The sequence below is a fragment of the Balearica regulorum genome, chromosome 1 (genome assembly GCF_011004875.1).
Source record: "Balearica regulorum gibbericeps isolate bBalReg1 chromosome 1, bBalReg1.pri, whole genome shotgun sequence".
In the NCBI taxonomy this organism is placed as follows: Eukaryota; Metazoa; Chordata; class Aves; order Gruiformes; family Gruidae; genus Balearica; species Balearica regulorum.
The window spans coordinates 147655852-147668559 of NC_046184.1; the positions used below are offsets into that span (position 1 = coordinate 147655852).

The following is a 12708-nucleotide window of genomic DNA, read 5'->3' on the forward strand; positions in this document are numbered from 1 at the left end:
TCCCCATTAGCTAGTGGAAGACAGGCTGAACAAGCCCTGCTCCCTCAACTTCTCCTCATAAAGCATGTGCTCCAGCCCCTGGTCATCTTGTAGCCGTCCACTAGACTTCAATTTGTCAATGCTTTCCTTGTGTGGTGGGGTAGAGTCAAAATCAGACACGGTACTCCTGATCATCCTCAGAAGAGCTGAATAAAAGGGAACAGTAACATCCCTTGACCTGCTGGTCTCACCATGACCCCCCAACTTTTCCACAAGGTTGCTCTCCAGCCAGCCAGACCCCAGTCCCAGTTGCATGGGGTTACTCTGCCAGACTTCGCATTTGCTTTTGTTGAACTTCATGAGGTCTCCATCGGCCCATTCTTCCAGATCACTGAGGTCTCTGTGAAGGGCAGCCCCATCCCCCAGCATATTCACTGCTCCCCCACATTGTGTCAATCACAACCATGCTGCGGGCGTACTCCATCCCATCAGGCAGGTCATCAGACAGCACTGGCCCAAGATCAACCCCCTGAGGAAGGCAGGACGACAGACCAATGGATAAACACATGGAATTCATAATCCCAAAAACCCCAGAAGTTCAGTACCTGGTTCTTATTTTGCAAGTTGTTACAGTGCACCGGGTTGCTGGAGTTCACTTCTTTTAGCCTCTGGAGCAGGTTCTCCACCAAAGTATCCCGGTCCTTCAGCTCAATGAACTGAAAGGCCATCTTGCTCCTTATGCTAACAATGATGGGATTAGGGAGAAGGCTTGTGTCCTCCATCTTCTCTATACTGATTACCTTTTCCAGAAACATTACAGAAAACACATTATGCACTATATCCACAGAAACATCTTCAAATATTCAAATGTACAAAACCAGCATTCATTTACACACGTGCTTTAAACATGGTTATTCAGATTGGCTTTCCTTGATCAGACACATCCCGCCACCCAAAGTTTATGGTCTCTTTAGAATCTCAAAGTAGGGACGAAAAAGTATTCCAGCTGCCTTTTTTTTTTTTTTTTAATGACTTTGTCACCCACTTCTAGAGACTGGACTGAGGGGAAAGATAAGAAAGGGGATTGATGATTAAAACAAGATTTAGAAATGGATCAACTTGGTCAAATTCTGGGATATGGAGGAGGAAATTTACTTTCACGCTCCTGAGGACAGGGGAAAACAGTTGTTTTGTTGTTTCTTATCACATACATAACACTGTTCTTGTGTTGTTTTTTATTTCTCTAACAGTGGAAGATAAGTTGCTACAGTTAGGATATTTTGATGTTACTCTGTTATTAGTTGAGGATGAAAGGAAAGCTTTAATTAAAAGATCATAACAGCCTTGTAAACACAGCAGATCAGGCAGGTGTTTGCTGACAGCTTCCTTCTCCTCTTCTACACCCACCACCTTCCCATGCATCCTCTGTTCCATTTAAATAAGTCTCTTGATTTCATGGAAATGTGACAGCTCGTCACTGCCTCCAGAACATCCCCTTTTTCTCTCTGCCCTACAGGTTTGCAAAGTATCCACAGTTTGCTAGAGTTTCTCTATGGAGGGAGAGCTTCAACATTTGTAAGTGTTGATCCCAGGCAAGGATGCTTTTATACGGCTAGAACAGTCCAAGCTGACATCTCCATCAACATCCAGCTGGATGTAGGCATTCGTGGAGCTGGGAGAGGAGCGCTGTCCGAGTCTTGGACCAAGCAGACTCTGGTTTTGCAGTGCTCTCTCCTGCTGCATTACCTGTCCATACTTCACTTTGACGATCACGTTGAATTACCCATGCATATTTTTAGGAACTCATGTCCTAATGAGTCCCAGAACAAGCTTTACAACAATCCCGCAGGCACAATACGCACAAACATCCTACTCTTTTTCATCAAACGATAGTCTGCAGACAAGTCAAGGGACAGTGGATGCTTAGGGCAGAAAAAGGCAGACATGGACCCAAAATGAAACAAACAAACAACTCTACCTCTCTAAGTGGGATGATAACATTGCAGCAGCCATTTTCTTTGCTGGCAAAACAGATATAACTGTCGGAAGTATACATCCTTCCCGCTGTGTGACAGCGACTAAACGGCGTCCAGAGAGAACAGTCTACAACTTCATGCAGCTTCTCCTTCCTGGGCAATCTGAAGAAGGCCCGAAAGAATTCATTCTGCGCTCTGGCTTCAAGATCCCTTAAGAGAAAGCAGTAAGAGCGAATCACAAGACCCTGAAAGCCAGGACATCCAGCGCAAGGTTCATTTTCTTGTTAGCCTCACCAAGAGCGAGGGATACAGAATAAAAGCACCGTGCACAGCAATCTTCACTGCCTATGCGAACAGATCGATAAAAGACCAACTTTGAAATACAACAAAGATTCATCATCATCATCATCAACACTCGCTTGTTTAACAATAAGATCAAAAGCAACTATTGTAGTGAATAGGAAAGAAAAGGACACTAATTTAAATCAGCTGGTTTGTTGGGTTTTTTAAAAAATTACTATTTAGCCATGCATTTTCTATGGCTGCTGTACCACTTTCCAGCCTCAAAGAGTTACAGACTTCAATGCCCAGGAGGTAACTAAATCTTTTACCTGATGAACATATATTGAGCAACAGAGATTAGCTTTATGATCCTTGTTTCCCTTCCCAGTAGCATTACCAACATCACCCCGGCGATTTGCATCTGCACCCAAAACTAACGCATTTGTTCGATGAGTTCTTCCAAAGTGGTCAGTAATAGAAGAGTTAATGATGGTGGCATTTACATCACGGCATCCTTGACTTGCAGAGGTATCAGCCTCTGAGAGCCCTCAGAACAGTTGCAAAATGCAAAACAGTTTCAGGTCACTTACAGACTCAGTTGGGAGTAACGGCACCAGCTAAATTCAGTTTGGACTTGGCTTCCTTCCAGCCACCCATCCACATTTACGTGGAGAGAAAAAGTTTAAATAAATGAAGCTTTCATTACTGAGCTATGGTTATACAGGCTTGGCTTTGGGGATTTATTTTTTTCTTGTCCTTTTTTAATGAAGAAGTCTGCAGTAATTTAGAGAGCTATGCAATTACATTATAAACAGGCTATGGCAATTAGCTCACCACCAGCAGCTCCAGAAACATTAGGGCTTAAATTCTATCATTTTCTTTACTACAAGTAAATTTTTCCAAACATGATTCACCGTAGGAAAAAAAAAAAAAGGGAAAAAAAAAAAAGGGAAAAAAAAAAGGGGGAAAAAAAAAAAAGCTTTACTTTGTTCTGGTGAAAGAATTTAAAGCGTGGGTTGAAGCATTACAGGGAGTGGTACCTTGGTGCTGTAAATCCCCTCTCCGCTCCTTCCTTCATCCTCCTCTTCTGCAGACACCCTCCCCCTACCCTAGCCCTGCTGTTTAAAAATAAGTTGAGACAGATGATGCCTCTGCTTCAGTAAGTAAATCAATTGTTTTGTTTTGGTTTTTTTATTTCAGTTTAATCCATAGAGAGATCTAAAGCCTTGTGAAACAAGGAGGAAGACAATCCAGAACAAACCGAGACCTGAGAAGGGAGGATCCGTATCTGTGACCAACAGAAAAGACAGAATGCGCTCGACCAGCATTCGGCTGCTGTTTCCTTCTCAAGCATTATCTTCCTTAATAAGATTATCGAAGGAAAACAGACAAATCATCTCCTGTTTTTTTCACAAAGAACAAAGGAAAACCCTCTTTGTGAAGGACGACAAAAAGGTTGAAATTCCACAGCGAGAGCAACTCTGATAAGTGCCCACAGCGATCTGCTATTGTGACAAAGCTGGATCAGGATATGCCTCCTAGTTAACTCACCACTAAAATATTTTCCATTTCTGCACAGCACAGATGAATGCTGCTGATAGCATCTGCAGTCAGGTCCGGGTAGAGCTGCACTCTCCTGCTATTGTGCCGAGAAGGTAAGAACCTCCCTGGATCTACTCGGTCGTGAAAATTTCTATACCTTTATGTGAAAAGAGGCGTTACACAGAAGAGTGGGACCTCTGTTGAGGCAGAGATTGTCTGATAGTTAAGAGATGACTGTTTCTAATGCTTCAAAATCTGCAGTTTCTGAGTCCCCAGGATTTTGCTGCATCTCTTGGGGCTGTGGGCTCTGGGTGAGGGGTCTTTCAGGCAAGAAACCACAAGTTTTTAAGCTGAAGAACGACATTTCCCGTATCTGATACTAAGTAAATTCACCAAGCACTGCGTCCAGCCCCCTCACCCCGTACCGGGGGAAGGCTGCCAACCCTAACATCCCTGGAACCGCCTGTCCCCCGTGACTCAGGATGGGGGGGGTGTCACACAGGGCCACCGCAGGGACCGCACCGCAGCCAGGGCTGCCCCAGAGACAAGTGCTGAAACAGGGGCCAGCCCGCTGGCGGGAGGGAACGAAAAATGGTAACACGGGCATGAAATGCTGTCAGCACTTACCACTGTGGGCTCAAATAAGAGGTTTTATTAGAAAGTGGCACACCATGAAAGTATTTCCTGTTAGGCAGGCAAATTCTAGGGTTTAAAGCAATGACTTCCCTTCATAAATACAGCCAAACAAAATTAGAGCTGGTTAAAAAAACTCAAACCCTATAACTCCAGAAAACCCAGAAATGAAATTAGCTCCTAAAACAAGACAGACAATTGTTTCAACATGATACAGCAAAGATGCAGCAACTGGCCCCTGTCACCAGGTCCCACAGCTTCCATTTTGAGTTTCACAATGCCTCCAACGCTGAACAGAAACAGAACCTTTCTACCTGCTGCCCAATCTGTTTGAAATTTTCTTCTCTAGCTTAACAATTTCCATGGTGGTTTCATTTTTAAGCAAATGCAGTGTACTGAGCTGTACCTAAGGAAAAAAAAAAAAAGAATGCTATCGTTATACAAAAATAACGTTTATCGAGTGTTTACACATGCATCAGAAGAATAAAAGGCGAGAAGATGCAATTGCCTTGTTCCCTACTTTTCAGAAAACTCAGCAATTCTTTCCAAGTGCAGTTCCCAACTTGCACATTACAGGATCCTGGACTGCCTCCAACTCCAGCACTTCAAAGCGAACGGCAAGTCTGAACTGCGATAGCTCCTTGTGTGTGACCCCTATGTTACCTTCCAAGAGTTTTAAATTAAAGGAAATAACGCACAAAACTAACAAAATGCCTAAAATTATGTCCTCACTGTCAAATGTTTTTCTCTGCTTTAAATCTAACAGAAGTCAACTTGGCAAGATTTTAGCTCTGCTGAGTCACTCGCTGCCTATCTAAAATCTAAACAGACTGGCTGACCTCTTGCTTTTAGAGACCGATTACTAGACTCTTCTTGCTATTCAGACTCCAGAAAGTTACAGATTTTGGAAATAACACACCCAATGATATAAGTCTTGTTTATTGGAAGAACTGCTAAATTTGCGTGGCAAGAAAGGCTTCTCCTAAGCAAGCCAGGAGAAGTTATCTGAGACGAGCCAACACGGACTTGTCAGGACACATGTAAACTGAACATCATTCCCTTACGCAGCAGGAACACTGGACTTGTAGATGAGGAGATGAAATGGATATTTTAGCCAAAATTTATGAAAGGCTTGATATTTCCTCACATGGAACTAATAAAACTGGATCAAAGCTAAAAACTGTTGTACCAAGCCAGTTGAAAAAGAGTACCCCAAAAAACAGTCCTCAAAGGCTCCTTGGAAAACTGGAAGGCTGTATCGAGAGGACCTCCTTGGGGGTCTCCCCTGGATAGCTTCTGTTCAATGTCTTCATCAGCAATGTGCACAATGGATCAAGAGATTGTTGTTATTAAACTTGCACACAACATGAGGCTGGTATCAGATTCAGACTGATATTCGTAAACTTAAGGGATGGTGTGGGGAAAAAAGCATTACAAGTATCTTCAGCTGTACATCATAAGCTGCACAAATGCAGCATGGAGATCCAACTCCACCGGCAGCCATTCAGCAAGAAGTGAAGACCGAGGGGTGACACGGGATCACAAGTTGAACATTGAGCCAGCAGCCTCACGCTCACAGGAGGAAGAGGAGCACCGCGCTGGGCTGCACAAATGCACGACCATCAAGATGCGGCACGGCAGTCCCGGAGCTGCTGCAGAGACGGTCGTACTGCTCCTGCCCTGATCAGCACCGGCGAGGTGTCGGGGGCAATCCTGTAGCCCACCACCCCACGCCTGCAGCCACATGGGATAAGTGACAAATGTCCAGAGGAGAGCGATCAGAAGGGCTAAAATCAGGACCGATAAGAAAAACCTGGATGAACTAGGGCAGTGCAGTTTAAAGAAGAAAAGAGACAGGAGATGCATACCAACCTCCAAATAGACAAATGGTTGCTCTAAAGAAAGAGAGAACATCTGATCTCTTCAATAGTACCAGGTAGGACAAGAAGTAACAGACTCAAAAAGCAGCACGAAAGATTCAAATTAAACTTCAGAAAGACTTTTCAATGATAGGACAGTGAAGTACTGGTATGGATCCTAGTATTTCCATTACTGGAAATCCTTAAAAAGAGGTTAGGCAATCATCTGTCATGAATGACACACAGAGATAACCCAAGCCCTGCTTTTTGCCCACAGATGCAATAAAAGGAGGTTCTTTCTAGTCATACCCTCCTTGTTACTGAAGCTTTACAGCATTCTCGGATCCCCTCTCTGAAGGAATTAATGCGGACTGAAGTGACATTTACAATTCAAGATACTTCGAACAGTTTCCATTCAGCTTAGATCAGTGTTAAAAACCTTCTTTGCCTTCATACAAAGCAGAGCCATCCTCTTTGGCAATTCACAGTTAGACATGAAGAAAAGAAACCGAGTGGTTAGAGCCTGGAGAAATGTATTATATTTTTGAAACCTTACTGACACTGGCACTAAAGCTTTTAAATCACGGGTTCTGCTAGGGCCAATTTCCTCATTCTGTTTGAGGAATGCAATGGATATTCTTGCATCCTGAAAAAGATGGAAATAAGTAGTACAAGAAACCTATACCAGAAATTTTAGTCTTATTAAAACAGAAAAAATAGTTACCCTGCGTTCCAGTACAACTGTATGGCATATTACTGTGTCTGCAAGAAATGGCATTTGTAGTTATCCAAACACTTCAGCTTTACTTTGCTTTTTTATGGCAATTAACTTAATTGCCATTCATCCCTTTGTAATCCATTGTTCCAAGCATTATCCTCCCATTAAGCAGCCGGAAACTTGTATATTAACTTGTTTGACTCTGGCCATGATGTAATTTGTCACAGACTGTGGGCCGAATCCCACAGCCTCTCCAAGTCCCGTCCCTCCAGCGCTCAGCAGGATGACCCCAAGAGCCTCAGGAAGAGCAGCCAAGGCTTCTGGTTTCCAGAATGGAGAATATACAGACCACGACAACATTAAAAATTCATTTTTAAAAAAATAAAGATATGGAGACAAGCCTCTTGCAAAAGAAAGCCTAACAAACAAAAGAAATCCACAGCGACTTCATTAATTTGACACAGCTGGAATAATTTTAATGATGTGTGGATTATTGCTTTCATTTTGATAGACTGCTATTTGCTTCCAAATCATGCACAAGAAATAACAAAGGCAATTATTAGGGAAAAAATGTCAAGTGAAAAAGAGTTCTTCATGTAGTAGTACAACGGCTTCAGGAAAAAAAAGCAGCAAAAAAACTTCACGCACCAAAAAAGCTCAAACCCCCCCCAACGCATGTAAACGTTAAAAACCAGTTTATCCACTATTCAAACTACAGTCTTGCTTAATCACCTTACATCAAAGGGGTTGCTGAAGTGTGACAAAGGGCACCAGAAACAGCAACTTATCCAACCACTACCTAATTCATGCAGAGGAAATGGGATTTTGGCACCTTCCATGTTTCCACGATTTCCTTTCTGCTATCTCAAATCACAGCACATCAGCACAGGTTAGAGAACATCTTGCCCAGGAATGCTCCAGTAAATATATTTTTATCCTTCCTTCTCCTCTACACCCCCCCTCAACTTTTTTTTTTTTCCCCCCTTTTAAGTTGAAAGGAAGGAGAGCAGAAAACTTGTTTGAGTAAATGTGTAGGATGGTTTCTGTTGCTTGTTTGCTAATAGACATACTACTTTTTAAAAATGCCACAAGGTACCTACAGGTTGATTCCCCGAGAGCCTCCTTATTACAGCATATTACTAAGCTTATACTTTTCTTTGCGACTGTAATTTTAGTTTCTTTGTAGTTTTCCATTCAGCCAATACCCTTGAATCCAAGACTTTTGGGAAGTGACAATGATGAGTTAAAAATCAGTAGAGGCTGAAAATATCTCCTCACAGGTTTTTGTCACATCTCCTCTGGATTTACGTTCCTTGCTTCAGTCCAAAAGCGGGAGGAGGGTGGAATGGTAAAGCAAGGAAGGGGGCTTAGATACAACCTACTGCTCACAGCCATATCCTACATACTCTACATTTCTTGGGCCAAAAGCCTACAACGTTAATAACACCCACTTACACGTACGTTGTGAAAACAACGGTAGCTCTCGGGTTTAAAGGAACCCTGGCTATGAAAAAAAAAGCCTGCAAAGATGTTGGTGGCTGCTCACCACTGTGTCACCTCAAAAGAATTCCTTGATGAGGTCATGGATGAAATCCCGGTGTCAGTCATTTTCCTTATTGTGTATACATATGAAATTGCCGAGAAAGTGCGTTTTATCATTTTAAACTCCGTTATGAAATTTCACAGAAGTGTTTAGCTGAGACGTATACCCAACACCACTGCAAAAATGCCCCTCAGAAACAATAAAACGGCTACGGGACATGTCTCTGGTTTTGGGAAATGATACCACGCATTCCTTACGTGTCAGCCAGGAAGCAACACCTGGGTCATTCCCTTCACACCTCTGGCTGAGGGAGAGGAAGGAAGAGCAGGAAAGGGTATGATTCAGGATGGGATAAGCGCTCCACTCACACCCCATTCAGTTCAGAAAAGAAGTATTTTAAACCAGCACCTTAACCCTGACGCCCCAGGCAAATTCCAGTTTGGGCTATTCCATCCTGCCCACCTAAAATTCCCCCTGGCAGTTTCCCTTCCCCTTTCCCACAGCAGCAAATAAAACGCAAAGTTGTGTGTTGTGCTACAGGCAGGGAAATAGTTAGCAGCCTTCTCCCTGAGAACCCAGTGCCTTTCTGTAGTGGGAGAGGAATGCAGAGATGCATTTCGGGGACGCATGGGGTAGAGCTGACAATAGCATATTAATCTGTTACAACTGCCTGTGGGGTTTTTAAGTCCTATAACTGCTTGCTAAGTCAGCTATGGCAGTCACACTAGTGGGAAATTCCATGTTTCAGATACGATCAAAAGCAGTGATTCTACAGAACTGATGGCACTAGGAAAGCCTACACATTGCCAAAATTATAAACAAAATAATGTTGCTCTTCAGGGAAGATAAAAAATATCCCTTGCTGCAGTCTACCCTTCTATGGGGAATGGTACTTTTCAAAGAAAAAACCAAAAAACTACAGCGATGCTTAAGGGAAGAATATAAAATCTGAAAAAAAGTATCTTGCATACCAGTTAAAATGCACCTATTGGATACAGCATAATACATTATAAAATCTCTTTTGCTCCCAATCAAGCAAACCTTTGAAACCTCACCCAGCTAATGAAGCAAACCATGAAGCCCACCACGGAACCTCTGCTCACACAAGGGAGAACAATTCAGCTTTTTACCTCTTGGTAATCTGAGTAGGATCCTGCAGGCCTGGATCCAGTTCAAAGACCTCATTATCCAGTAGCCTTCGGAGCGTCACATCAGCCAGTTGCTCCATGATCCTGAAAGCCTCGGCGATATCGAGGAACGTGGAGAAATCGCGCTCTTTATTTGGAGTGGTGACGCGGACCGTGTCGGTCATGAAGACGTTGGAGGTTCTTTCCAGCTTCTGGACCTCAACCCAAGGAATGATAAGTTTCACTGCCATCGGAGAAGCAAAAATGGGTTGGAAACTCTGCTTACATTTTTCAGATTTGGGAAATAAGCAAATTCAGAATGAAGTGCAAACAACCAAAGAAGAAAGAGACTCGTTTTTACAAAGACCAAGCAAAAGCTGAGATGCCATTCGTTCTCCCCCCACTCCACAGTACTGTCTTTTTCAGAATCTCTCCCTCAAAATTTTACCTATTTTCATAAGAAGTGCCGGACTGGGGAGCTCTGCCTTTGCAGAACACCTGCCACAAGCCGTGCTCCTAACTCCTTTACAAGTCATTTCTGCAGCCAGAAGAAACGGGTCATGTCAAGAGTAGGAAGAAAATAGGGAAAGGCTTTGTAATCTCCCAGAAATAAAACTGTAGGCAGGTGGAAACCCAATTACATGCACGGTACTTTAACTTTTAAAATACAGCTAACTGCCGTACAAAAGAAAGCTTTTGCACATGGACTTTTTTTATAAAGTTTAAGTGTTACTACAAACAGGGTGTTTAAAAAAAAAAAAAAAAAGCCGCCTAGGCATTGGGATCTTCCCATTTTGGTTACTTTTCACTTAAAAGGTGCACAGCAAATCTTGCCCTAAACATTAACTGTAGTCAGACTTGTTTATAGAAAAGAAAAAGTATAGGCCACCGTTCTCTGTACTTAAACACTGCTGAATCATATAAATACAAATGGTAAACAGAATCAGCTTATTTTATATAACCACTACAGGATGTTATTTGCCTCCCTCATACAAATCTCTGGGTAGAAATTAGGCTGGAAAAGACTTTAAAATAGATTAAATTTCTACTTAACAACTGTTGGAAGCTTCCCAGGATTCTCTGTGCCAAGAACATCAAGACTACACCCCCTAACATCCCTCACTGGTCTCCTGATGCCAATAAAGCAATAAAAAGACTGTACTAACAAACATTGTCATATATATGTGACACTTATCCATGATCATTAATTACCCAAGGAGCTACCCTCAGCAAGTTCCCTGCACTACATGAACCACAGCTGTCAAGATTATTTGCGGATTACATTTTTTCTTACTTAAATAAAGCACAGCTGCGTCAACACGCACAAACTGTTGCGAATGGTCATAAAATCATCTGTACGGGCAGAGCCAAGGGAAGAAAGATTAAACAGCGCCGTAGCAATAGCACTATTGTTCACGCAGGTCGGAATCACATAGGCTGTACGGTGTTGGTTATGAAACAGCAGAGCAGCCTGTAAAGGGCCCAAACTACTGATGAAAGCTACAAAGTCTTCAAAGTTTCAGGAAAACAAAAGTTTAATTAAAAAACGTGAAGAAACCCTGGCACGTCCTTTCAAGAAATCTGATGTTCTTTCTAAGCCTCTGAAATTCTGCAAATACTTCGAGGCTTAGATAAAAGGGGACTTGTCCTGGAAAAAATGTTCCATGGAGTTTACGCTCGCATAAGCCGTAAGTTAATTTCGTGAGAAGCTGAAAACAGGTTCCAATATTGCATTCCAGGTCATTTCAACATAAGACAAGGGGAAGGGGACAGACTGGCCAGAAGGAGAAGACTTAACGCTTTGCCTATAAAGAGATTTCAGTCTACAATTCGGAGGGATTTTTATAGAGTTAAAACACATATGAGAACCGTTATTTTGCAACTCATATACTGGGTTTTTTCCCTGTGCTGTATTGAAGAATGCAATAAATGTGATTTCTTAGCGATATTTTCTAGACCAGATTTATCCAGATTTAATTTGTGATTACTACCTGGAAAAAAAAGACAATGAATGACTTGTTCTACATACAATCAGCATCAGCTTCTCTAACAGTAACAAGCAGAACTATAGTAAATCTGGATTATTCAATGTAATACAAGTATTTCATAAATGTGACAAAAAACTAGCTTTGAAACAGAAGCAGTCTGCTTTATCAGAATCGAGGAGGTGGGAAGCATTTCCACATATAATGCTTCCCATCAAGCCAGGGAAGTTTTGTTTAACCAAAAGAAAATTCAGGGGTTTATTTCACATTTCCACGCAGACAGATGGGAACACAAAGGCAGTGCAACCGACTGTAACAGTGGATGAACAGTATTATTTTCCATGGTCGAAATGAGAAGTTGCAAACATGAAGTTGTTTGGGGTTTTTTTTTTTTGCATTTTCATAATGAATCATTATTAAAAGAGATGAGAAGCGATTTCTTCTTAAATAATACAGCATGGTGTTGTACTTCCAGTATCATTTAATGATCTGTGGTATTGCATCAACAACATTTTTGGAACATTATAAAGGGTTTTTCTCTCTCCTTCTTCCTTCCCCCATTATCTATCATTAATAAGTACCATTTTTGCTTTGTGTGCTTTGGCAGACTGGATATCTCAGACTTAATGAGATAAAGTCTGTAATGATAGCAAGAAGAAATGATTGACAGAGGTTATTATTTAATACTAAACAGAAAACAAGGAAATTAAACAAGAAAGCAGATATTTAGCATGTATCAAGAGACTCCATTCTAGTCTTCCCAGCAAAACTCAACTTTTGTTTTTATAACAAAACTTACCAGCATTTTAAATCTAACTCTGCCACCTTTTGCAGATATGACAAAATAATTGGCTTGAAATAATAAAAGGAAAAAAGGACGTCTAACTCTAAGCACGTCTTTGTATGTTTTAAGTCTTAGAAATTACCGATTACTGTCTTTCTTATCTTTAATGTACTTAATTTTTAAATCTACAGTTTTATTTGACCAGCCATCCCAACGTTAAATCCAGACAGTAAGTGGTAAAGTTTTCCTGATTGTTATAATTGACAATTCTTGCTACATT

The 12708-nt window shown here is 41.7% G+C and overlaps 1 protein-coding gene across 2 annotated transcripts in view; it reads right to left on the reverse strand.

The window, feature by feature from the left end:
• Positions 1-12708, reverse strand: part of TBC1D8 (TBC1 domain family member 8) — a 50488-nt gene that overhangs the window by 15850 nt on the left and 21930 nt on the right. For both annotated transcript variants that reach the window (XM_075738235.1, XM_075738226.1), the window contains exons 5-7: positions 9663-9903; positions 1958-2165; positions 585-779 (exon numbers count right to left, since the gene is read on the reverse strand). In XM_075738235.1, the coding sequence (XP_075594350.1) occupies positions 585-779; positions 1958-2165; positions 9663-9903 (644 nt within the window). The remainder of the gene's footprint in view (positions 1-584; positions 780-1957; positions 2166-9662; positions 9904-12708) is intronic.